The sequence below is a fragment of the Vigna umbellata genome, chromosome 5 (assembly GCF_029865625.1).
Source record: "Vigna umbellata cultivar VRB3 chromosome 5, Vumbellata_1.0, whole genome shotgun sequence".
Classification (NCBI taxonomy): Eukaryota; Viridiplantae; Streptophyta; class Magnoliopsida; order Fabales; family Fabaceae; genus Vigna; species Vigna umbellata.
This window is the reverse complement of record NC_142169.1, coordinates 31,650,192-31,677,765: the sequence shown is the minus strand read 5'-3', so window position 1 is coordinate 31,677,765 and position 27,574 is coordinate 31,650,192. Positions and strand designations below refer to the sequence as shown.

General features: G+C 34.7%; 3 protein-coding genes across 3 annotated transcripts; all 3 read right to left on the bottom strand.

Annotated features, from left to right (window-relative positions):
- Positions 1-333: 333 nt before the first annotated feature.
- Positions 334-3,754, bottom strand: STS (stachyose synthase). Its single transcript, XM_047314719.2, has 4 exons — positions 1,861-3,754; positions 1,577-1,754; positions 1,104-1,471; positions 334-1,033 (listed from the first exon to the last, which is right to left on the bottom strand). Exons 1-4 carry the CDS (start codon positions 3,322-3,324, stop codon positions 467-469), a joined length of 2,577 nt encoding a protein of 858 aa, XP_047170675.2. The 5' UTR covers positions 3,325-3,754; the 3' UTR covers positions 334-466.
- A 1,503-nt stretch (positions 3,755-5,257) lies between these two features.
- Positions 5,258-7,660, bottom strand: LOC124838987 (uncharacterized). The gene has a single exon (XM_088115439.1). The coding sequence runs from the start codon at positions 7,562-7,564 to the stop codon at positions 5,639-5,641; it is 1,926 nt and encodes a 641-aa protein (XP_087971565.1). The 5' UTR covers positions 7,565-7,660; the 3' UTR covers positions 5,258-5,638.
- A 1,635-nt stretch (positions 7,661-9,295) lies between these two features.
- On the bottom strand, positions 9,296-25,748 carry LOC124838993 (Carbohydrate-binding-like fold). Its single transcript, XM_047314728.2, has 27 exons — positions 25,523-25,748; positions 25,132-25,197; positions 23,561-23,647; positions 23,373-23,429; positions 23,178-23,242; positions 22,764-22,933; positions 21,039-21,100; positions 20,819-20,902; positions 20,295-20,454; positions 19,755-19,870; positions 19,208-19,336; positions 18,798-18,869; positions 18,582-18,677; positions 18,419-18,496; positions 17,589-17,717; positions 14,968-15,144; positions 14,656-14,859; positions 14,457-14,570; positions 14,112-14,353; positions 13,467-13,512; positions 13,141-13,389; positions 12,760-12,990; positions 11,903-11,994; positions 10,517-10,745; positions 10,082-10,435; positions 9,876-9,949; positions 9,296-9,774 (listed from the first exon to the last, which is right to left on the bottom strand). Exons 1-27 carry the CDS (start codon positions 25,622-25,624, stop codon positions 9,669-9,671), a joined length of 3,591 nt encoding a protein of 1,196 aa, XP_047170684.2. The 5' UTR covers positions 25,625-25,748; the 3' UTR covers positions 9,296-9,668.
- Between the last annotated feature and the right edge of the window lie 1,826 nt (positions 25,749-27,574).

Genomic DNA, 27,574 nt, shown 5'->3' with positions numbered 1-27,574 from the left:
AATCACAGTTTATTTTTATGGAAATCACAGTTTTAACTTTCATGCTAGTGTGGAAAATTAAACCAGACCACTATGTACAGTTCGACAGATTCAATTATGTGAATCATAAACTCATTATTTTAAAAATCAATGCACTCAAGTGTATTTACACATTTATGAAACATTTTCTCTGCTAAAATTACAATCACACCTTTAAATACAGTAGTAAACTGAGATGATGGAAAACAGGGCAGACAGAAAATATTGAAGACTAACGGAATCAAATTTATATTGTTGCTTTTAAGTCTGATAATTAAAGCTTTTGTTGTAGTGAGGAGATTTCATCAATTCAAGTTTGTAATACGAACAACAGAACTATTATTACATTAAAACAAACTTGTTCACTCTTTACAACAACATTTTAAGGGCAACCACTTTATGTTACACAACATTGAAGCCTATGAACATAAGAAACACAAAATTAAACCTAGAAAAAAATTGCCAAATCAGAAACCCCGTCATTCTCTTCAATCCAAGCAAGGTTGAGAGTCAGTTTGCCATCAGGCAGCCACTGGAAAGCAGCATCAGAACCATTCAGTTGGAACTTCTTTGGAGATTGAGTCGAGTAAGCAAGGAATCTCCCACCACCCTTAACCTTAACTTTAACATCCTTCTCAATATACTCCAATTCTTGAATTGTGCCTCCACTGTTGAACATGTTCGTTAGCCCAATGGGTGCAAATTTTATGTTGCTACTACCTAGCTTTTCAACTGGGACAAAGTTATAAAGTTCAAAAGTGGATGGTTGAATAGTTAATTGCAGTGGTTCAGACACGGGGGTCATCAAATGCAGTACCTCAGCCTGATTGAGGTACACAACATACTCCTCTGCCTTACCCATATGTTCTGCTTCTTTCTTTTGATCCCATTCAACCTCAGTTACATGAACAGTGCATGATATTGCTTTGTAACACTCTGGGAAACCCTTAAATTTCTTCCCCTTTGGGTCCCAACCAGCCCCTTGACAGTTGAAAGCACCAATAACTCCTCCATACTATTAAATGAACAAAATTGTTGTTAGAAATACCTTATTGTATGTAAAAAATGCACAATGACAGAAATACCTTATTGAAGTTCCAAATTTTGAGAACGGTTTTTTGGTCAAAGAGAGGGTTCCTGAAAAGGCAGTCTCTTGTTGGAAGGGGAAAATATATGCATTTGGGCACGGTACCATCAGGGAAGACAAGCTTCTTAATGAGATCAAAATCATGAGAGCCAACACTATCACTCACATAGACAGGACCACCACAAATAGCCCTTGAACCAGCATGAAATTTTGCACACTCATGATCCGATTGAAACATGTCCCAATCGGGTTGAATTATCTGTCCCATCCACAAGCTGTTGTAGGAACAGTGAATCATGTGCACCCCCTGTAACCAGAACACTCCCATTGGGTCCCCATTCGGATCTTGGAACCAAAAGTCATCCCCTGTAGCCAATTTTGTTTTCTTAAAATTCGTTTAATTTCATTTTCCTTGCATATCTTATGAATATAGCAATAAAATTCATCAAAAGTAAATAGAATAATGCTTACCAACTCTTCCAAAGGGAATTTGTTTGGTTCCAAGGAAGAAGAAATCGTTGCACTGTTGCATGCTAGCGATGATTCCACTTCCATTGAAATTCTTGATTATGGAGTTTGTCAACCCATCGTAATAAGCCTTGGCAATCTCCACTCTGCCTCCATATTCCTCGCATACGTATTCAAGACTCTGCATGTACAGTCAAAGTTAATGAGTAATTGATTAAAGAGTCATGCTAGAGAGTCAAAGTTAAAATAGACTAAAAATAGGAAAAATAAAGTAAAATAAAGCTCACGTGAATGACGTCAATTTTGACTCCAGTAACACCGGTTTGGGCAAGATAAGAGTGCATGGAATCGTAGAGATCATTAGCTTGATGAGGATGAACAAGCCCTATGGAACCTTCCACTATTTTATCCACTGCAAGATCCTTCATGGTCCCAACAAGACCAGGAGAGAGTTTGCATGGTATTATTTTCGAATCAAGATGTGTAGTTCCTGGCCTCACACCACCCCATCCGCCACAGAGCGCATGCCACACATAAACATCATCCAAACCTTTGAATTCAGTCCTCAAATCCGTTGTGAAGTCCTTCATCCCACCACACTCCACCGCTTTAGAACAACACCCTCCACTTTCGTCGCTCTCCTTTCCCTTCCCCCCAAAGAGATCATCAATTTCCTTTCTCACCTTCACAATCATCAACTCTATCTCGGCCAAATCCGAACCCCCAGCTGAAATAGCTGCAGCACGTTGCTTCCCCAAATGCTCAGCTTCAATCCCCTTCCAAATCAACTCCTTTATCGTCTCCGGGTTGAAAGAAGGAGCATTAGGACCCAAGAGAAGACCCTTTTGGTATTTTCTAAACTTGTCACCTTCCTCAAACCTATGAAGCCTCGCAGTCATTTGTTCCCCACCAAGAACAAGATTCTTAGCATCCTCGTTGGGGTCCTCATCATCAAAATTCACACTTTGCCAACCGTCATCGATGACAACAAACCTCGGAGCCACGCCACCCTCACTGAAATCCTTAAGCCCATGCCAAACACCAACGGGGTTCACGGTTAAGTAAAACGCATCCCAAGTGCACCACCCGAATTTGTCAACAATTCTTGGCACCGTTTTCTCCTCCAACAACCTAAACGAGTCAAGGTGAACCCTGAGAGCACTGTAGGCCTCTCTCATCAGGTTGTAAGGGTTTTCAGCCACGTGGACGTATGCAATTGCACCGAAACTCGATGCTCTCACTTGAGTAGAACCACTCTCCGCGCAAATCTTAACATGATCATCAGAGCCAGGGTGAAGCGCCGACCTGAAGCTTTTTTCTATTATGGGAATGATTACGACATAGGATTCTGTTTCGGGGACTTCTATGAGGATCCACTGAGTTTCCATTTGTAAGTCTGAACCGGAATTTCCGACCCACTGGGTCGACCACCATGTTTTGAACCTGAAGATGCTGAGGAAGTTTCTACCTCTGAGACTTCCCAAGGAGTTTATCAATCTGTCGGAGGGTGAAACATGGGAGAATCCGAGGAAGCCACCTTTGTGCGACGCGGCAGTGACACGTTGAAGGATGGAAGATGGGGCATCACGAGGTACACAGATTGAGGAGAAGGAACTGAAAGTGACGTTCTCGGGTACGTGAGAGAGTAATACCACACCTTTCACGGTGAGTTTCCCGTCAGATAAGTCGAAAACCTTTTCCGATGGCTCCAGTCCTAACGTGGCATTCACTGGATCGTTCGGAGGAGCCATGGAGAATAAACAACGAACAACAAGAACAAAGAAGAACAGAGGACAAAACGATTCAAAACTATAAAGACAAAGACAATAAACCTTACTTTGAGAATCAGAGAAGAAAACTAGCTAACTAGTGGGATATGTATACCAATTTGGTGACCATTACCACTATGAAAGGAATGAAAAAGTGAAATTATAAGCGATGGATGGGAGATTACAGACACTCATTCATTTTATCGGTTATATTTATGGTAGGACAGGGAAAAAATGGAAGAGTGGAGGGTTACGAAAAGAAGAGAAAGAGACTTAAAACTTTTAGATGAAGATATGAAGAACATGAGAGTAATTAAGGCAAGTTGATGAATGGAGAGTGTCTCAAATGGTTAGTATATAGAGTACAGTAAGCAACATTTGATTTGAATTGTGGCACCGAAAGAGGGAGTTCCAAAACTTGGATTGCATTAAGCAAAAACAGGTAGAGGCAGAGAATGGTAGCTGTAAGTGGGGTCGTTGGCAGTGGTGGAGTGTGACTTCAAACTTCTTGTCTAATCTCTTATCCCTTTTGTTTCCTTCTTCCAATGACTCATTTTTTCAACCGAATAACCTCTTTCATTCGTAAAACTATTTATCTTGGAAAATGTTTTTTTAACACAGAATTATTTAGTCCACCTGCATCTACTTCTTATTGTCGGGTTTGAAATATTATCGCGAGTTTATAAATTATATTATTCATGATATAAATAACACATTAATATCACATGTGAATCAGTTAATATATAGAGTAAATTTGTTGTAATGGGAGTTTTTCTATAAGAAAATTGAGTGAGAAGATTAGTTTTGGTAATAGAAGTTGTTAATTATGCAGTAGTGCAAACTATATGCGATAGTTTATATTTCTTAAAGTTAATTAGATATAGAAAGTGGTTCTTTGACCAATCAATATCTATTGTAGTTAGAATTGATACTGGTGACAGAAATATAATAAATAATAAATATTTATATGTTTATAATACTCAGACATGTATAAAAATCGTTTTTTTATATTGATTGTACCTACAATAGTTATAGAAGTAGCATAGTGACAGAAATGTAATATTGGAGAACTTTTTTATATATTGGTTAGATAGTTTTGTTATTTTGCCCTCAATTTACTTTTGCGCTTCACTTTCTCTCTAATGCTCTTCTTCACCTTGTCCTAAATTTTGTTTCACAGTTTTGCTTCTTTGCTTTCATTACCAACTATTACTTGAATTTATAAAAAAAGGGATAAACTAAAAAATGTTCTTACTATAGGAGAACATATCCATTTGGTCAATAACTTTTACTTCTCTATAGTTTTTATTGTTTTCTATTACTAATTTACTTGTATATCATTTTTTATTAAAAGATTATCATTAATATGTATTAAAAGATTATTATTAATATGCATTCATATTTTAATCAATTACAATTGTGCATTTAAGAAATAAAAGATTTTTGTAATCAATCAAGATTATTATGAGAAATGGAAATCGTTTACCCCTAACCATCACTCCAAATAGAAGTCATTTCATCTGGTATTACTTTAAACTAAAATTGGTAATATGTGCACCCCCCACATCTTCAACTTGAAAGTCATCTAGGTCCTTACGACTTCTTACGACTTCTTACGACTTCTGCTTTGACCAATTGATTTGGAGGAAATTGTCTGCAAAGAACGTGATTTCTTCGTACCATATCATGAGAACCCTGAACAACTTACCTATTTATGTAAGCTTTTTAAATTTGTCTAGTTTCATAATTTAGGTTTCAAATTTGCTTAAGTAAATTTGCCAAAAAGAACAATTATGGAATTTAATGAAAATATGCAACGTGTGGGACCAATAACCTATTTCGATAGGTGGCTCAGTTTCCCATTATGTAGTGGATCTTTATATATATATATAAAAGCAATATGATCTCTGGTAAATATAAAATCACACTGAGTTTATTTTTATGATCCAGATAGATCGATACAATATACATAACATTTTTGTCTAACATATCACAACATGATTTTATTTCTCTTGTACATAAATACTAAAACCTTAATATTGAAAACTATAAATAACTATCATTATTATATATATATATATATATATATATGAATAGTTATAGAACATCTATTTCTTCTTTCAATTACTAGAATTATAATACCAATACAACTCACTCTTATTGTAATATTTTTCTATTGAACCATTACTTATACTACCTCCTTGTTTAGCATCATTACTTATGTTACTTATTCTATCAACATTATTACTTTCACCAATGCTTCATTATCTCTTCCATCACTATTATGATACTTCCTCTACTTACTTCCACCGTCATCAACACCACCATTGCTGCTACTGCTTCCATTTGTATCAACATTTCCACCTCCACTTGTTCCATTACTTATGTTATCTCCTTCACTTGCACTAATGCTTTCACTTCCTCCAACAGCACCACCTACAGTACCACCTCCGCTAGCATCACCACCAACACCCACACCACTTCTTACATCAGTACCTATATTACCTCCTCCACCTACTCCAACATTTCCACCTCCTCCTGCACCATCACCTGTGTTGCCTCCTCCCCCAACATTACCGCTTCCACCTGCAACTCCACCAACACTACCTCCTGCACCACCACTTATGCCACCTCTTCCACCTGCACCAACATTTCCACCTCCAGTAGCACCACCACCTATGTTTCCTCTTTCACCTCCTCCAAAATCACCAACTACATTACCTCCTCCACTTGCACTACCACTAACACCTACACCACCTCCTCCACCTACACCGACATTTCCACCCCCTCTTGCACCACCACCTATGTTGCCCCCTCCCCTTACATTACCACTTCCACCTCCAATAACACCACCCCCGACACCGACACCTATGTTACCTCTTGCACCTGCACCAACATTTCCAGCTCCAGCGGCACCACCACCTATACTACCTCCTCCACCTACACCAACATGTCCACCTCCTGCTGCACCAGCACCAATGTTGCCTCCTCCCTCGACATTACCGCTTCCACCTCCAACAACACCACCACCTATGTTACCTCTTCCACCTGCAGCAACATTTCCACCTCCAGCACCACTACCACTTGTGTTACCTCCTCCACCTACGCCAACACTTCCACCTCCTCCAACACCACCACCTACATTACCTCTTCCACTTGCACTACCACCAACACCTACACCACCCCCTCCACCTACACCAACATTTCCACCTCCTCCTGCCCCACCACCAATGTTGCTTCCTCCCCCAACATTACCGCTTCCACCTCCAACACCACCGCCACGTATGTTACATCTTCCACCTGCACCAACATTTCCACCTCCAGCGGCACCACCAACTGTGTTACCTCCTCCACCTACGGCAACACTTCCACCTCCTCCAACACCACCACCTACATTACCTCCTCCACTAGTACCACCACCAACACCTATGCCAGCACCTATGCTACCTCTTCCACCTACTCCGACATTTTCACCTCCTCCCGCACCACCACCTATTTTGCCTCCTCCTCCAACATTACCGCTTCCACCTCCACCTCCACCAATACCACCACCTACACCACCACCTATGCTACCTCCTCCACCTCCACTTGCACCAACATTTCCACCTCCAACAACACCACCACCTATGTTATCTCTTCCACCTATGCCAACACTTCCACCTCCTCCAACACCACCACCTACATTACCTCCTCCACTAGTACCACCACCAACACCTATGCCAGCACCTATGCTACCTCTTCCACCTACTCCGACATTTTCACCTCCTCCCGCACCACCACCTATTTTGCCTCCTCCTCCAACATTACCGCTTCCACCTCCACCTCCACCAATACCACCACCTACACCACCTCCACTTGCACCAACATTTCCACCTCCACTTGCACCAACATTTCCACCTCCAACAACACCACCACCTATGTTATCTCTTCCACCTATGCCAACACTTCCACCTCCTCCAACACCACCACCTACATTACCTCCTCCACTTGCACTATCACCAACTCCTACACCATCACCTACATTTCCTCCTCCACCGGCACTTATGCTGCCTCCTTCACCAATTTTGGCTCCTCCCCCGCTGCCTATATTGCTTCCCGTGCCGGTTCTTGCACTTCCAAAACCTCCATCTGCTGCTCGACCATTTCCAACACCACCAAAATGTTGAACTTTTCGCCCATCGACTGTCCCAGTGATTATTAAAACGAGTAAAATTATATGCATTATAACTTTACGTGAAAATATGGGAATATGAGAGTGATTGTGTTTGTTAGAAAAGAAAATATGAAGTTTGATTAAAGGTTGTAGTTGGAGGGGTAAGTTTCAGGGTATTTATAGCATGAGTTTGGAATAAGACGTTAATGATGTGGCTATTAGCACTAAAGGTGCCCGAAATTTCTTCTTACCTTTATGAATATAATTGATGGCCACGCGTGGTATCTCTCATTGCACAAAGATTCTCAACCAGACTTAGTGCATCTGCCGCCACACCAAAAAGTACGTGTCATTACGCCCTTATCTATGCACGTATAGTTGCTTCTCCTTTATCTCTGCATAAATTTTTAACTCATTCTTTCGTGCCCTTATTTCTCCACTATAAGAGCTTCAGCAAATTGCCAAATTAAACGTCAGCAAATTCTCCATTATATATCAGTTTTACGTTAATTCTCTTTCTACTGTATCATAAATTTTATTGTAAATTTCCATATATGATAGCATCTTTAAAACCATTGATCAAAACATGTTTATTTCATCTATTTACTATGCAAACATATCATTTCACAGGTAAATTAATTAGTCAAGATATATATAAAATGCTAATTTTATTGCATTTCTAGTACATTTCTTAAATAATTTTTTTATTACCTTATTTTATTGTATTTTACTTTATTCATGTTTTTATTATGAAAAGGTTACAGAAATAAAATTGTGGTACAAATAACGAATCAGCTATTGACGTAATGATTGTTTTATACTTTGGTTGGGACTATATCGTCCACTTCGTCTTATACAATACTGGAATAAGCATTGTAGGCACAGAACTGGAAGGTTCTAGGACCACCTCCAACTGGTATATCAACCCTGCTCTCGACACCTGCAAACCAACAAAATGCAATGAAAAATAAGTGTCAACATTGACCTTAACAATAAAAGAAAATAGTTAAAAGCTTTGTAAAAGTAATTAGGAGCAAGACCTATTTTTCACTTCAATACAAAATGTATTGTCGATTTTATTGTTTATTATCAGAGTGGACATGCCTAATTAAGTTCGGAATAGAGACTCATGTTTGCAGTGTACGTAATTGTGTATGGTTTGATTAGTTTATTTATATAACAAATATACATTTTTAGTTATTAAATTTGATATTATATTTTTAGTTTTTTCCACACAAAAAAAAAACTTTAAAATAAGATATTTATCTTTTTAATTTTGACCAGAAAATGACTACATGTTGCTTCTTCAAAGCAATGAAATTGATTAGACAAGTGGAGTGTAAAAAACGTGTTCTCATTATAGATTTTGTGAACAAAGTGAATAGATTCCATCTTATTTAAGAAAATAAAATGGGTTAGGTGAATAAGGGAGTGTTCAAGTTATACTCTCATTATAACTTTAAATTATTTTTGCATCTCTTCTATTTCCAAGGTAGTTATTTAAAAATAAAAATGTTTCATTAAAAAATTAATAATAGATTGTACAATTTGATAGATAGAAATAAAAATGTTTCATTAAAAAAATAATTAACACAAAAGATTACTTATACTAAAAGTGGCGTCATTTAAAAACTCAGCGTGCAATCTCACATATTAGAATGTAAGTTTAGTCCTTTTAAATCCATTCATTCCATAAATCCATGTTTCCACCCCGATCGTGACCAAAGGTAGAACTAGATTGCAACACCGTTCTATGTTTAACTGACAAACTAAAATATTTTCCTAAAATACGAAAAGTCATGCAGATAATTTTGGCTTCACTAACTGAACAGAACCATATGATAAACAAATTAGACAGTTCCAACGAGGGTCGAAACATTCGAGCTCGATACATGGGCTGAAAAAAATAAAATAACAAAAATTCAGAAGCAACAAATACAAGCTGCTTCAGCCAAAAAAAGACGTTTGCCAGTCAGCCAAAAAGTAAAATAATACTATTATACTAACAAAAAAAGAAAAAATTTAATATACACTCTATTTTGCATTTCCCCCTTCGGAATCATAAAGAAAAGCATCCGAACCTATCAGTGAACGTGAATGCTATTAAAGTAACCTAACTAAGACTCTAAATATCAGTTAAACTACGATATGCCTCAATGATCGGACAGGAGCTTTAATAAGTCTTCTTTCGCAACATTGGCTTCTTCACGTCTTTTCTTGAAGCCGCATTGAGTCCTGGAGTGGGTATGTCTACCGTGGCTTGATACAAATCCTTCAATCTTCATATAGTGATAGGGGAAGGAGATCAAAAAAGGATACATGACCATAGAAATTCAAAACTAGTTGTAGTTAAGGCGAAAAGGGACAATATCAATCTTACCTTGGCATGCTAATAAACAGTGAAATAACTAGGAATCCAACTATAAGAGGGAACACTGGTGCGGGAGTCAATTCCTGCATTGTATAAGAAATCAAAATTAAAAATATGTGCCGCACCATAGCAACATAAAAAAAAACAGAAAATAGTTAACGACAAGCTTTGAAAAGCAAAGGCAGGCAAAAGAAAGAGAGGAGACTAGAAAAAACCTGTTTCAGTTGATCTTCGATCCTGTATACCAGCGGGCCCACGTGGATTTGAACATTTTTTTCCAAGTCGACCTCAATGGTATCAGATTCAAACTTAAGCGAGCTTTGTGGGAGACCAGATTGAAGCTGTAGAAGGTGTCTTCCCTTTGATAAGCCCTTCACTTGGAAGAAGTTTGAAATTGGAAGGGGGAAGACTGATTCTATCTTGTTAAGGTCACTGGCTGACCTAATTTCTACCATCAGATGTTTACGTAGTTCATCTGTACCGTTTCCTTCAACGTGGCAACTTATAATTGTCATTTCCGGCTCCTCGAAAACTATAAAATCCAAACCCTTGATATCTTCGGTTCCAACCTGGGAACATCAACCAACAACCTTACTACAGGATCACAACAATGACAGCACAACTAAAACCGATAGCTACCGGAAACTAACCTTTACAGCAATTGAATCTGGAGATGCACGTTCTATATTAGAACTGCCTACAGCATCCCTTTTAGCCACTTTGACAACATAGACAGTATCAGGCTGTAGTCCTCTCAGACGATAATTTCCATTGGAATCTGTCACTGTTTCCTCAAAATAGCCTTTTGACTCTGACCGGGCTTCAACTGAAACTTCTCCTTTGGGTTGTCCGGACAACAAAGTGACAACACCAGTAGCACTGTAAGAGTTTATTTACTTCAGCATATTCCAGAGTAATGTATGCCCAAGCAGAAAAGTGAAAGCACAGAAAAAGATAGAGAAGGCTATGGCATTTGCAATTGAATATAGTTACTTGGAAATAAAATATATAAAAAAAGAAGTAACAAGTCGATTCACAACTTGCCCTGCACTATGGTTGTATGTGATTACACTGATATTAGTTTTATATTGTCTGTCCTACTCACCAGCATAATTTATCTGTTTAAGTCCTTTCATATAAGGAAAACTGCATGTTTTACATCACCTTGCATTGATTTGCATCTGAAGTCTAATGTAATGTCGCGTAGAGCCTTACAATTAAATCATACACACATGATAGATAAGATTCAATCTACATAACACTTAAGTCATGCTTACTTGGAATAGATCTTTTAAATAAACTACCAATCAAATGGAATTCACGAAACAATTCAGCATTCAAGAAAAAAAAACATTTACTGTGCTTGCTACTTGAAGTATGTGCAAAATTTGGATTACTTAAAATAGGTTCAGTGGGACTGGCCTGATATGCAAAGTCAAAGAACGTATTTTGTGTAACTCGTTACCCAAATTCCACAATCAACAGACCTGCATCTGATTAGTGGGCATCCCAGGGCTTCAGAATAAAGTTCCTCACCTAAACTAGTAGTGGCCCCTCCCACAGTTCTTAAATAATGTCCTTGTTTTAAACAGTTTACAGTCCACATACATACATACATACATACATACATACATATATATATATATACACACATATATATATACACACATATGTATGTATATATGTATATATATATATATATAATATATATATATGTATATGTATATATATATGTATATGTATATATATATGTATATGTCTCAAAATTATTCTAGTGTTTCAGTATAACTAGGCCTGTAATTATTGCAAAAATATCATATCAATAGAGAAATGGCAAATGAGATCAGATACATAAATCAGGAAAAGATATAAAAGCAAAAAGTCATTCAAAGTTTAAGATAGTGTTGGACAATTGGTTTCAAATTTTCATTGATTTTAAAGAAAATGTTGGAACCACTATTCAAACAAAGCTCAAAATACTTATTGTTGCAATAAATGAAGGAAAGGGTAACTAAGGTGAAATGAAAAAGTGAAACCTGTAGGCTACACGCGTGGCCTGGAAAATAACTTCTCTGGACTCCCCTGCCCCAAGCTCTATTGCCTGTGCTGGAGGTGAGAAAGCATACTCCTAGAAAATAAGACGGTAATATAAACTGAATAAGGAAGTGGGCAAAGATGTAGCTTTCAGAAATGACCAGTATGGTGATATAGGAAGCAATGCATGTGGGATACAGATTCAGAACTGTATAAAAAATCATAAAGCATAACAAAAACATAATTACCATCCTTCAAATCCAAATTAAGAATATTGGAAGTAATGGGCTTAGACCCATCTCTTTGATTTTTTCTATTTATAAATGCATGACCCTATGTGCTTTATACACATTAGGGACTCAGCCTATGTCTCTCTCTTTTATTTTAACAAAGACCATGCTTTTTATTTTAACAAAGACCATGCTTGTTCGATCTTACAAAAATATGATAAAGTGTTACCTATTACAAAAATCTCATTCCCTTCTTGAGCATTATCCTTAAAGAGGATAAGCTCTGTTTTCTAGTTCAATGAGACAAGGTTCCTGGGTTTCCATCTTGTATGCATCTGTCTCACTAACTGAATTAGACTTCCACAGCTTCTTTTAAAGGGTTTGATATTTCACAAATACATATTAATGAAGTATCCAAGAGAACTGGTATATGAATACAAAAACAAAACGCAATAATTTAGTCAGGGATATTTTGGATTCATAATAAAATCAAGTATATCGTTAACTACAAGTGCAGCAACACGTGAACTATAGTTGATTGATTAAAAGTTGCATGTGAAGGACATGACAAGTAGTAGAATACAACAACATAACAATTATGTCCAGTACTCCAGCTACAGTATTATTACCTTTAAAACAGGACGTAAATAGAACATTCCAGGAAACAAATTATCAAACTGGAATGTCCCTCCAGTCCCTGATACCGAGTTGTTTCTATAACCATTGTCACCACTCAAAGATAACAGAACAGAAGGAATGGGCTCTTCAGCATCATCTTTGTGATGTATGTGTACTAAAATTTGACTAAGCTTCTGACAAGTAAAGGAATGAGGCGCAACTTGTTTTAAATAATATCCAGGCTGCAAGTATAAACAGAAACAATAATCAAACAATGTAAGAAACCAAGAAGGCAATAGAAACACCACAGATAAGAGAAACTGAATCTATTCTAGTATATTTTTTAAATAAAGCACTAATTTTACTTAGTTTGTTCAGAGAAAAGAGACCACCTTTGAAGCCTCGACATTGTAACCGATATCATTGTGCAGAGGTCCTGCAACAAAGGAACCATCAGTACCAGTGGTTGTTTCAAGAACTAGTTCGCCATTTTTAAGTGCAGTAATGCTGCTGTCTCCAGAAGCAAAAACTCTGATATGGACGCCAGAAAGAGGAGGTGAAACTGATCCTTCAATGTATGCGCCCACTTCACAAGAAAATGTAGGAATATAAGCTTGACAATTATCATCTGTCACTGATACCTACGAACAAGAATTTTGCAAATAAAACTCAGTTAGTCACATAAAAACATCAGTAGAAAAAGTAATTTGATGCTTACTTGATGTTCTCTAGGATAAAATAAAAGTTTCTTCTGCCCATCACTCCTGTAACCAAAAAAGAACAAGTCAATGGTATCAATTGGGTAGATAGTAGTGCTTGAATAAGTTTGATTTCAAAACCTACAGAGAGGAGGAAAGGGATAGGAAGGAGAAATGAATTGAGTAATTAAAGTATTAAAAAAAAACAAGAAAACTAGACGCAACTTCCCAGAATCACAGAATTGTGTGCTACACAATACACTAATAAACACCATGAAATCATAAAAAAAAGGTAAGTTAATTTAAGTGTTTAACCTTAGAGAAAAACTGGACACATACAAAACAATTTTAAGATTTATCATTTCTTTTTCAAGATATTGGATGTGACTACATTAAAAATGGTAAAAAATAAAGCTTTTGAAATAGTTTGAAAGGAATTAGCAGTTAGCATAAAATGGTATAAATCCATTTTACTGTATTATTTTACAAGCAGTACACAGTAAATCCTTTCAGGATAAATAGGTAAAGATGTAATGAGACAGTTGCTAATATGTATTCACGATTTTCATTCTTGATCCAATCTGCTTTCTACACAAGCCATTAAAACTATAATAGACATTTCATTGAAATTGTTTGAACAACCAGTTAGATTAATATATATGTACCTAGAGTCCCAAGGAACAAAGGTAAGCTTTTCTCCTAGATTGGCCCAAACAGAATACTCAAATATAGCAGTTTCTGTTTGATCTTTCCCATGGGACTTGACTGTGGCTGTGGTATAATCAATAACACCAGCTCCCTCATGTTTAATATCAACAACTATTTTCTCAGGCAATGCATCAAGTGAGCCAGACTGCACATTTATCTGTCCTTTGAGAAGATACTTTTCTCCAGTAAGGTGAATAGGCTACAAAAAAAGAAAATTTTGGAAGAAAATCCTCAAAAGAAACAAATATAATAATACATAAAAAACTGAACAACGTAATCATGGATATCTGAATGTTCCATACCGATTGAGTAGCTGTATTAATTTTCACCGACGAACTCCCAAAGAAGATACACGAGTTAACAAAACTAAATTCATGTACACCAGGATGTTCAACACATATATGCTGAGAACCTTTCTGCAGACAAGACAAAAAAAACAGAAATGAATTTTGATGAAGCTTCAACTTAATGGCATCTTTGGATGTGCTATATTTGTTGTACCTGAATTTTCAAATTCACAATTGACCCATCTGGTTGAGTCAGGTAACCATCAACATTGTGAGTCGAGATAACATTGACCCAGTAGCCTTTTTGAACAAAAAGGATTCCTTCTACGTCTTCAGCACCAACATTTACATCTATGAAGTTCTGTTCCCAGCACCAACTATCTTTCAATGTGACCGATTCAGGGGAACTGTGTTTGACCTAAAACAAATATTATTACAGTGGCCAAAACACACATAAATCAGAACTTTCCAGAAAAAACTGACATTGGACCAAAAATAAAATGGGAAAGCCAAAAAAAATATCAACCTCAAGCCTGTATTTTCCAGGAATAACATTTGAAAACTGAAATTCACTACTCTCAGTGGTCAAGCTAATTGCTTTTCTCTCTCCATTATGTTTCTCAACTTGTCTCACCAGGGTAACATGTACAAATGGACCACATTTATCCTTGCAGGATACAGCACCATGAATATTGACCAGAGCCTACAATCATAAGGAACATAATCAGAATAGAACAATATAAAATATGTGCCTCTATCCTGGTCTTTGTGGGGACAAGGTCAAAAGGATTCCTAAAGAAAATAAAGAAAAATATATTTAGAGGAACCAAAGAATAACTCAACAGTAAGGAAAATCTGTACATAAATAAATAAAATCCAAGTTAAAAAATCTATTCCATTATGCTGAGATTCCATATCAACAATACGGCCAGAATATAATAAAAACTTGGACAATTCTCTTCTCAAAGGTAAGAGCTACCTGGCCACATGGCTTTCTTGGTATAAATTAAAAAGAAAATTCTACAGTCTCCATATTCATGATGAATGGTTCAGAATATGAACGGGGTGATCAAATTTCACATCAACAATAGATATTACTAATGATTGGATCCCTTTGGCTGCTTCTATTGATTTTACATTTACAGCACACAATCAGACACAGTTTTTCCAATATGTAATAAATATAGGCCTAAGATGACATTTCATTCTTTGTTGCTTGTTAAAATTATGATTGTTATTGTATTCTACAGCTTTCATAAAGCTGCTTTCTGGGTGTATGTACCTAGCCTAAGGAGAATGTAAAGCTTATGAAAGCTTAAACAACACTCACCTCAGGAGCTAGGTCTTATGATCGACTTAGGCACCCAAATTCAAGTTAATCTTAAGTTGTGCTTGGATAGAGTTCTGATATACCATGAAACAAATTAGTTTAATGTCCATCCACTGTAAAACCTATTGTTTGGATAATTATACAAGAAATTCAATTTTATAAATATATCTCCTATCTTCTTTGCTTACAAATATTTTACAACCATTACATCACGTTCACACATCATGCTACCCTCATTGACAGCAATACCATAGACCCACATCTAACCACAAAAAAACATCATTGAGAATCATGTGAAATCCATCAATGTGAAACATACTAATATTGCTTAACCATATAAGACTGATCTTCTCATGATAAACTATATCCAAGTTGATGAGTTGAACCATAAGATTGTGCACTTCTACGGTATTCTTTACCCTCTCCAAGTTTGGTTCACCTCTAGATTGTGTATTCAACGGATCATGTGGGATCATCAGTGAATATCAAAACTTGCAGTAGCACAATGCTTTTCTGTATTTCCTGTTTGACTATTAATGAGTTAGGTTCATAACCTAATATTATTGTCGAAGAGCTCACATCAACTAGAGATAAGTCAAATTATCTTACCTTACAAGTCAGTAGTTTTGTAGGATTGCCTGGAACTTAAATTCCACGTTCTTAAAATGAGAGCCTATCTTAGTTAGGTTTATTGGGTCTCACGTCACTCACTATAGGGCTTCCCTCTAATATCAGGGTGTTGAAATACCCATATCAACTAAGAATAAGGCCAAATGATAATATATAAGTTGTTCCAAACCTCACCTTATAAGTTACTTTCTCAAAAATTATAATCTGCAAACTTTTAGGCCCAAAAAAATCCAATACCTCCATTCTTTCTTTCTTTTTGGGTAAGTAATTTTTACTGCTCCCCTTTTACTTTAAAAAAACTTTAATGCGCCCTCTTTTTTGTTTCATTTACCACCCAAACTAAACCCAAAGCACCTCTGTAACAACCCCCTTTTGCCACCCAAAATAAACGTATGCACTTCTCATATAACCCTCTTTTACTATTCAAAAAATCTGTTACCTCTCATAAAACCCCCTTTTACCACCCAAGATAAATCCCTGAGAACCCTTGTTACAGTCCCTCTTTTTATCGTACCAAATAGCTTCCCAAAACTCACCTTTGAGCAAACCACAACAAGTTGACGATTAATTTTGTGCCCCTCGTTTAGTTACATTTAGGTCATTGTGAAAGATAATTAAATAAATAGAAAGATGTGTAAAATAATTCCAAATGACAACCAATAAATGGAGACACGTCAGGAGGGTTTTAAAACATGTTTTAAAGGAGGGGCATAGAGGCAATTACCTCCTTAATTTCCCTCTTTTATTTTTTCAGTTTCAACTGTCTCTTCCAATACTCCTCTTATACATGTCAACACTCCCGCTTTTCCCTTTTGTTTCAATATTACACTCGCTTTCATCTCTTTCATAATTCTGTAGGATCTTACAAACACTCCATTGCTCCCACTCATTCTTTTCATAATTTTGCAAGATCTTACAAATCGTGTTACAATCTCTTGATTAAAAATATACATTTACTTACTTTCATGATCTTGTATAAGATCTCAATTTTGACCACCATGATTACAATATAGAACTTTAATTTTTATTCCCTCAATAGAATTCAGCATGCATAATGCAGGAAAAACTGAAGGAAAAAAGAAGAAAGAACTAAGAAGAATACAAGATAACTTTTATTCCTAACAGTTATCTTGTATTCTTCTTTTATTCCTAACAATAACCTATAGCTAATAGGGGTGAAAAATTACTTGTGAAAATTCAATATTCAACAGGGGACTTTTGACCACAACATCGATGTAAGATGGAGTAAACATGAGTCCACCAGCATTCTCAGGAGTTGCAGCAATGGCTGACAAACGATATTCCCCGGGAAGAACCTAGACATAAAGCAAACAATCTGTATATCACTAATGAGAAATGAACAATAAAATTTCAGCAGATGCTCTACAAACATTATTAAAGAAAAAAGCAATAAAATTATATTTTAACAATAATTCAAAACATGATCTGGACAGTAGCTATGAACCATCTTCAAACACAAAAGTTCTCCCATGAACTGCAGATGCTGGAAATTGGCCTTTTTTGATATTTCAACAAAAAATATTCAATATAAAATACTGCACATCTAAATCAAATCCCTTAATAACACTACAGCTGTTCAAACAGAAGACTACCTGAGAAAAATTATAACATAGGCTTTGAAGCTACAACAAGTTTCAATTTTTTCTAATGTAAGGTTAAGGCCTTTTGGGACCCCAAATTCAATTCATAAAATAACTAGCAACACCAAAAATAAAAGTGTCACAAATTTAATAGTTTAAAGGTTAGAACTTTCCTCCCGATGCTTGCCACCAACAGAACAAAAAGGACAATAAAATTAGATAGATTTGATGGTAACATGCTGCTTATTAAAAAGCTAACACTCCCAGAGCATAAGGTTGAATCTGTTATTTAAAATCCAAATACAACACCTCTTCTCTTTCTGCATAAACTACTTGTATTCATATTATATTAAGACACTGTTAACATTACGAAAAGGAAAAAAACTTATTGATTTATTATCACCAAGCTAACATACCTCAAAGCAGAAGTTTCCATTTTCATCTGTTTGCTTCTTTTGTGGTTTCACATTATCAGGTCCATGAGTCAAAGCTACCTAGTAGTACAGTTATCAAAAGATCAACTTTAACTTTAACATGAAAATGTTACTATAAAAAGTACATGTAGACAAATATGTATACCTTTGCTTTCAGTCCACCATTAGCCATCCTAACCAAACCACAGAGATTGTATGAAATGGCATTGATGTCTTCTATTGAAGCCATATTTGGCAATACCTGCGTAAGCAAACAAACTTTAAAACAAGAGACATGCACAACAGCCTTTTTACACCATCTACGAATTTTCATCATCCTACTAAGAGAGAAGAATAATAAACTCAAATTCTAATGTTTTACCATATAATTCTCCAAATTCTTGAATTTGTAATGCTCCTTTTTGGCTTCCATGGTATAGTGCTTGGATGTAACCTAATAAATATAACATAGAAAAGAAAGAGTTAAACAAAAATGTAAATGTAAACGTAGAGGAAACTACAATAAACTGAAAGATATTATCAGCACAGTCTAAAATAAGAGTAAAAAAGAAGAAGGAAAAAGTACGCTGACCTAGGCTCTAATTGATATCCACAATCCAGGTAGATTGAAAAAACTTACTCAAATTGATAGAAAAAACAAACTCAACAAATAAACAAGACAATACACCCGGTGTATCTTGTCACAATAGAAGTGTCTTAAGCTAAAACAAAATAGAATCTCTTGCCAATGAACAACCTAACTGCATCATTTACCCACATTAATACCAATACCTGATCAAGTTTGTAATATCCTTGATTATCAGTAATAGACCTTTCATGACCATCAACTATGATTTTAACACCCTCCACTCCCATGCCATTTCCATCAACCACACGGCCTCCAACAGAAAATCCAGTTACCTGAGAGAATTAACATTTATAGCACATACTTAAGAGCAAAATAGCATACACATAAGCCCAATGATAGATCGATATCAGTAAAATTACAGTGCAATTGCTATGACTGAACCAAACTTTTTTCAACATACAAAATGGGTAATATTTATAACTTTTCAAAACACGCATCTATATTTGGAACAAAGAGGAGTGAAAAAGCAGTTATTTTTTAAAAGATTTTTTGGAAATACTGAAACATAATCTAGCATTTACATTTCATTTATGAAAATTTCACAACGCATGCAGTCGTGAACTGAATTGTAATACATAATTCAATCTTTTTATTTACCCCACATTGATAGCACTAGTATTTTCCTGAATGCCGCAGGAAAGAAAAAGTGGTGCTGGTTAGCGTATTAAACATTTTAACCATATAGTCTACCTGAAATTTTTGAGGCACGGTTACATGCTGATGCTTGACATTAACTGAGACGCTGGGTGGCGAAACATCAAATACCGTATTTTCACCTTTATAGTATGGAACAAGTTCGTAACTCCCTGTATGTCGATAAAAAAAAAAGTGCAAGCACTAAATTAAGCAAAATAGGTTCTAGCAGCATGTAATAGGAATTTTCAAGCAAAGCAAGAACATAATACGCCAAAAAGGAATAGAAACTGTAGAATAAGTACAAGAAATATTTTGGAGTGAAATTTAATATGATCAATAACCAAGAGATTAATTGTCGTATGTATGTTAAGGGTGAAGTTCCAGGTATTTTGAAAACACAGTTGCATACATATAATTGCAAGTCATCAGTGTTTGTTTAAAAATTAAATGCACAAACTACAAACAAGCTGACAAAAACACACCAGGAAAGAATATTCCTTTTCATCAAAGTATAGGCATCATAAATACAACACTCCCTATGGAAAACACCAAGAGGGAGTATATGACAGAATAAGAACGCAAATGTGTAATTACCACAAGGTATTGAATTGAATGTGAACTTTCCATCAGCATCTGATGCAGCATGACAGAGAGCTCGTTCTTGTCGTGGGCCAGTAGCAGTGCCTTGCAAACATTCTACCTCAGAAACATCATCTGAATATAAGAAAATATGGACTCCAACAATCGGATTTCCCTGGAGACAGAAGAACCAAATTGGAAGGCATATATACATGATTGAGAAAGGTTTCAATTAAACTGTCAAGTTATAAACCACGTCAAACAATTTTGGAAATAAAAACTGATTAAGAACATAAACATCCTTCAACACTCATAAAAATGTGAACAGATGAAGCAAGCGATGTAAACAAGAATTTATGTTTAGTTCTGTGTCAGACGCAGTCACAAAGTGGGAGAAGGCTTTGTTGGTATTGTTATTGTATGTTATTGAAATACATAAATCTTTTCACTATTATAACAATTTTACGATGAAAATTATATAACAATTACAAAAGGGAAGTGCAATTTTGAAAATGACTTGTCCCTTCAACAAACATTACCTGAGCAACAACAAAACCACTGATACTGTATCCAGGGACAAAGAAAATATCATCAACTACCCCATTTCCAAAGCCCAATTCAATCTGTAAGAAACACAATATCAGAAAAATAGTAAGCACAATATGCTAGCTCATTAAATGTATCATAAGAATAAAATGTGACACCCAAGAAATGGGTTTGAACACAAGGAAAACACTGAAAGCAAATACAATATCCAACCTGTGTGGAACCTTTAACTTCAACTTCCATATCAGGATTTGAAGCACGTAGTGTATATTTTCCTGCAATCACATCAAGAGTGTTGCCCATTTGTTTGAACAATTTGGAGATGAAGAATAGAAAATAATGAAACAATACCGAGAACAATTGATTTAGAACAAAACCGACGAACAGGTAAATTGGACTCTCTGGTCACGCAGTAACATTACTTGAGCGAAAAGAGAATGAGATTTTATTTTAAGAATTCGCTCAAGAGAATCCAAGGATATATTAATCACTCTTTTATTATTGTTTAATTTTGGATCAAAAAAATTTCATTTTTTATTTAAAATTGTTAATGATCTAACAAATTCATTACCCGTGTAATTTGATCTCTTTTTATATATATTGAATAAACTAAAAATTTAATTACCTAACCCAAACTGAGCATTTGAAATTTAATAAATATAGTTTATTTATCCAAACAAAGCATTTTGAAAATATAAGGAATTAAATCAGATCAGCCCAAATTTCATGCATTTCAAATTCCCTTACATTTTAAAATTATCAATCCAACACAAGGTTAAGGTATTGCAAATGGCTTCTCTCGGACAATTCATAAATTTGCTAACCGAACTTGCAACAAGTGTAACACTTCTCCTTGTGTCAAATCAGGTAATCAATTTCCAACTAAATGCTAATATATCTCCTTATTCATTATTGCACTATCATTTGAATATAGGTTTGAATTGATGGGAGTATTTAGAAATACAAATTGCCTTACTTATCTTATAGAGCAAATTTGTGATGTATTTGTGTTGAGATATGAAAATACCCTTCCAAAAGGGAGACACTACAATTCACAGAAAATGTTTTAGCCTCCCAAGTTTTTATGTCCTAAACTCCTTTGCCAGATGTTGACTCAAGATTTGTTCCTTCCAATCTCATCACTGATAACAACAGTATCACCCACATATACTAAGAATCCAATTATTTCCTTTAAAGCCATAGGAAGTTTTCCCGTCTTAATCAAGGACAAACAAGACACCCAAAGTGATCTGTCGTGGAAGTTTTAGAAGTGGACAAAATAGGATATAGAAAAGAAAACGTACGACTCTTATATCTCAAGACTCTTATATCTCATTAGTATTTCTTGTAATAAACCTATACAAATCAACTCTGGTGTATAATAACACAAATTCAACAGCTTTTTGCCTCTCCTTTGTGTCTTTTAAGGCAACAAAAAGATAAGTACTTCCGTAAACATGATGTCTCAGGTACTTAGTAATAATCATTAAATGCTCCATTTCCAACACCACTCATTTCAAAGTGCCGAAAGAGATCATTTTTATACATTAAACCTAATTACTCGACTAAACTTTCATTCCACTTTTTTGGATTCAAAATAATTCTGAGCACATAATATTGATTAGACTATCTCATTCACCACCAGCTCATCTGGTTCATCCTTGACTACTTCTCCACCAATGGTGCCCACCTCCAGTGGAATCATACTTTTTGTGTGGAAATTTGAAACCAATTCTGCTTATCAGTAAACCGTTTATATTTTTAACACAACCATATGTTCATGCCACGCAAATATTAATCCTATATAGATGAATATTGGACAACTACTTATATATATGTAGTAATAATTTCAATTAGTGAAAGGCTCCCTACATAATAAAAGTAACTGAAAGCTAATAACTTTCCAACCAAAGTAAACATAAACAGAGACTCCCCTACCTGGAATGATGTTTGTAAACAAGTAACTCCCTGATGATGAAGTTAAGACAGACGAGAGCAGATCCCCAGAAAGGGACAATAGGTCAATTTTTACATTTGATGGGCCTCCATTTTTTATTGAACAGCTTTCTCCCCCTACAGCTCCCACAACTCTACCAGATATAGTGAACCTAAAATATACAAAACTTTGAAGGTAATTTCAAAATTTAGAGCATAAGCAAGCATGGCATGCACAGGACATACAACAATAACCCTAGCCTAATTCAACTAGAAAATGGTCACAGATCATGACATCATCAGGCACAGTTAAAACTAAATCCTCAAGGATATCATTCAACCTGACACTCCTTTCATTTTTAATAATATGCTAAAAAAAAAACCACGTGAAGTTAAAAAATCAGAATAATAGCCTACCCGGTGAAACGAAAATTTATATCTTCATTTCCATTGCAACCATTATTGTCAACCACCACAGGAACCTGTAGGACAAGAGGGGGGAAACAAGTAACTGCCAGAATCATAAAAAAATCTCATACTACAGCAAGATGGTGAGAGAGAGAGAGAGAGAGAGTGATCATGCATGCAGATAATAACTTATAAATAACTAACCTTTTCCGGATCCCATGTCCATCCTGGAGGTCCATTAATTTTAATTACAAAGGAACCCTGTGATGAAAATAATAGCATTGAGAAGAACTGAATAATGAATAAGCCTCTATGGCATAGATTTGTCATTTTTATGTTGACAGAAGTTGCCCTAACATGCCTAAATGTGTACAAATTCTAGTAAATTGTACCTTGTCATATACTGGAATAAAATAGTATCCATTTGGAGCGCATTGTGTTCTATCCTTTACCAGTCCATCCACAGTTTGAAGCTCAACCTACAATAAATGGATATTGAAATGAATACTTGGATGAGCAACACCACATCCTTTTCCCAATAATAGTGTAGTATTATAGCAAAAAGGACACGATGGGACTTTTTTATAAATGTCTTGTTTTACTATAACAAGCAACTCAAGACAGTAAAATCATTACAGCTATTGAACAAAATAATTAGTTAAAATCAAATGGGATCAGTGGTAGAGTAAAGGAGGCATTTGAAAGAATTTATGAGAAGCTTATTGGAGTTTATGAAAATGGCATATGACTCTTATACACTCTCTTATATTTTTATAGCTTATTCCAGTAAGATTCAGTGCCAATCCGATGACATAAGGCCTTGTGTAATAAGAGCTAATCGAATAACACTTTGGCTCAGTTTAAAACAAACTTCTGCATAAATGCCTACCTAGTCAAATCTATGCCATAAGCCCTGGTTTACTTAAATCTTAGTGAACAAGTACCTAGGTCTTGTATGAATAAACATCTAAGCAAACGCTTATCCTGGAAGAAAAATGGAAAAGTAAAATAAATTAAATGTTTCCCATGAGTTAAAATCAATTTGTGCACTCAACTTTCATAAAAGCTGCCTAATTCAACCTTTCCAAAAGCTGAAGTAAAAATATAATTATTATTTTCTCCTATTAGAACTTCAGAATAAGACAAATCTTAGGATATTTGGCTATATTGATAATGATTTCACAAACTCTTTGAATCTTCAATATGGTCTGAACCGTCATATTTTGTGTTTTCCTCTTTCTTAACCTGTTATACAGTCTTGACATCCTCCTTGTTACACAGACTTCTCCTAATGATGGTGTCCGACGTGTAGTCATCTCCTCTGGCCACTAATGCATAAATACCAATGAAGGCGTCCTTAACACCTTTTTCATGATCCCAATCCTTGCTAAACTATAGGAGAGGACTCCCTTTGTAGGGTTTAGCAAGGTTTAGAACAAATACTCTAGTTCACTAAAGTTTGATAGAATATATGTTTTGAAAATGGTATCCAAATTCCAGTCTTTATGCAAGGGTCGCTGAAGAAGATGACCACCTCAAAAACCATCTTTGGGAGAAGTTTGCATAACAAGGGGATGCCAAGCTATATCTCAACTTCAAGAAGATGAGACGGCCAAATATAGCTTTGGAGATTACAAGAAATTTATGCAAGCGCTGTCAATATACCCAAATATCACGAGGTTTTTCTTATTCTGCTTTCTATGGTTGTATATTGTAAGGATAGCTTATCAGTAATACTATTTTCTGCTTCAATTTTGTAGTGGATATTACCAATGGAAAAACATAAATTGCTACTACGATAGTTGAACCTAGAAAAAAGTGGTAGAAGAGAAAGGAATTGGATATTGAAGGAGGCATGAAAGGAATTGCTTACAATAAAAGTTTTAGTTCCTTCCACTTTTCAAACATTTTGTAAGGGAAAATTATTCGTTTCGTAAGAGTCAGGCGGATTACACGCACTTACCGTGACATCGGAATAGTCCAACTTGGTATCAGATTGTTTTCTCGATTTTACCAACGATGAGCTCGCCTGCGATGACCATACTTTGTAAGAAACAATAAACATCGAGTGGATATTACAAAAAAGAGGCGAAAAAAAAGTAAACATCATACTAAAATAAACATGCGATTTCACCAGAGATAGATATGAAAAAAAAAAACAGAAATCACAGACGCATAGTGAATTAAAGCAAAAATTTCAGATCCGTGCACTTGCTTTCCCAATCCAAATGCTTGAAAATCAATATCGCAGCTTCTGAGCATCAATAGTAATACTAATCATGACTAAATCGGAGTTTCAATTCTTCCAATGCGTTTTTCACTGCATAGGCTAATAGAATTGCACATTACTTTACCTCGACAAAACCACCGCAGCCATAGATGGAATCAGCAGAAGCAGCTGAAATCCAACAAGTCGCGATGAATAGTAAGCGTAGAAAAGCATCTCCGATCGTCATTACGGATCTGATGCTCGGCGATGAATTCAACCTAAGCTAGAGGAACAGATCTGGAGAATCATACGAATATGTGTATTTATTTATTTAATGGAGCCACAGCCACTTCACTCTCAGCTCCGAGAGGGTTTATGGGATTTTAGAACAAAAAAAAACCCAAAAGGACCAAAGTAACAAATATTTTCGATCATCAAAAAACAATTTGAAGTGATAGTTAATTTTGAGAAAAATAAATATATTTAAGAATTATTTATTGTATTTAAAATAATAATTTTTGTGAACTCTTTTTTTTAACATTTTTTAATAATATAAGTTGAGATATTTTGTAACTAGTCAAAAAATATAAATATTGCGAGTTTTTTTAATATACCTAGTAATTTGAGAAATATTTTTCTTCTAAATGCAAATAAATAAGTTGGAAACAAATGCAAGAATATCTGTTATTTAGTAAATAATGATTTAGTAAATATACATTGAAAATAAGAGTAAAACTCACTTATAGATGTTTAAAAAAACACTTTCTACCTCTTTTTTATTTTAAAATAAACGTTCTTATTTCTTTAAATATCAATGGGTTTCACGTATTTTTAAGCATTTAAAAAAAATGATTATGCAGTGATCATTTAATTACTAAAGCATTCGTGGTAAGAAAAAAACAAAGACTAATAATTTGGGTGATCATACTATTGAAAATAATATTGGATCATAATTAACGAAAACAAATCGTTAATATTTATTTAATATTTTAATCTTTATATCAAAATTTGTATATTTCTTTATTTGTGAGATTTGAATATTTTAAAAAGAAAAACAAATTCCGTTTCAAAAAATTTAGTAATATGTTTGTGGTACTTTATCCATAATATGAAAAAGGTATTTACAAACTATACAGAATAACACCTATGTGTTAGAAGTGTAACTAGAAACAAAATACTGTTGAGAGGTAAACACCTATGCATTGTTTTACTTCTTCAATTACAATGGTGTTTTTTTTTTAAATAATGTTATATTTCAGTATCGATAAAAACTGAAAACAGGAAAAAAAATATTCAGAATCATAAACAAAATTTAAAGGTTGTTATGAAAAAATAATAATATACTGTGAAAAAATACATGCGTAAATAGAGAATAAATGCGAAAGATATCAATTATTCAATTAAAAAAATAATACCAAACAACAGGCTAATGAATAATGAAAATATCTTTATAGACCTGTGCACATAGTAACTCAACAATAGGGAAAAAAAACAATTCACGTGAATGTGAATTTGTAACAGATACAAATAAAATAAAATAATACGAGTGAGAGTTATCGTAAATATTTCTTTATTCTATATTTCTTTTTCAAAATTAATTTTGATTCTTTTACTTTTGAAATTGATGAATTTAGTTTTCCAAAATTTTAAAAATACGAGATTTTACTCCTTCTTTATACTTAAACTTAATATTTATTAATAATTTTTACCATTAACTGATAAAAGACTAAACTTATGTTGTAATTTTAGTATGTTTATATTTAAATTTAATATTTAGTGACATTTTTTTATCATCACAAAGGTGATATAAAAATTAAATTTACATATTTTTAATGTACTTTTAAAATATAATTATCAGAATAAAGTTCATCTAAAAACATATTTAATTTTAAAAATTTATTCTACTAATACTGAAATGTGTGCTAAGGAGAGGGAGATATGAATAATAGGAAGTTTTCATATGTTTTAACCACCAAACATAAATTCATTTTAAATTTTCTCTTTGTATAAAATTGTGTTTAGTGGTGTTAGAAAAAGCAAAAATGTATATGACAGCAAATTTTCTATAGAAACTTTACTTTAAAAAAATATATTTATGATCCTTAATACAGATATAAGATAAAAACTAATTCTTTAATAGGCAATGTAAGTTATCTAGTAATTGGTTATAGAGTTTTTCAATACAGTGTTTTGATTA

Coding starts and splice junctions, on each gene's coding strand:
- STS (XM_047314719.2), bottom strand. CDS start 3,324: ATGGCTCCTCCGAACGATCCAGTGAATGCCACGTTAGGACTGGAGCCA. Junction 1,472..1,576: donor AATTCCCTTTGGAAGAGTTG/GTAAGCATTATT, acceptor AATTGGCTACAG/GGGATGACTTTTGGTTCCAA. Junction 1,034..1,103: donor AAATTTGGAACTTCAATAAG/GTATTTCTGTCA, acceptor TTCATTTAATAG/TATGGAGGAGTTATTGGTGC.
- LOC124838987 (XM_088115439.1), bottom strand. CDS start 7,564: ATGCATATAATTTTACTCGTTTTAATAATCACTGGGACAGTCGATGGG.
- LOC124838993 (XM_047314728.2), bottom strand. CDS start 25,624: ATGACGATCGGAGATGCTTTTCTACGCTTACTATTCATCGCGACTTGT. Junction 18,678..18,797: donor AGAATTTGGAGAATTATATG/GTAAAACATTAG, acceptor TTGCTTACGCAG/GTATTGCCAAATATGGCTTC. Junction 17,718..18,418: donor ATGGAAACTTCTGCTTTGAG/GTATGTTAGCTT, acceptor CTTTATGTCTAG/GTTCTTCCCGGGGAATATCG.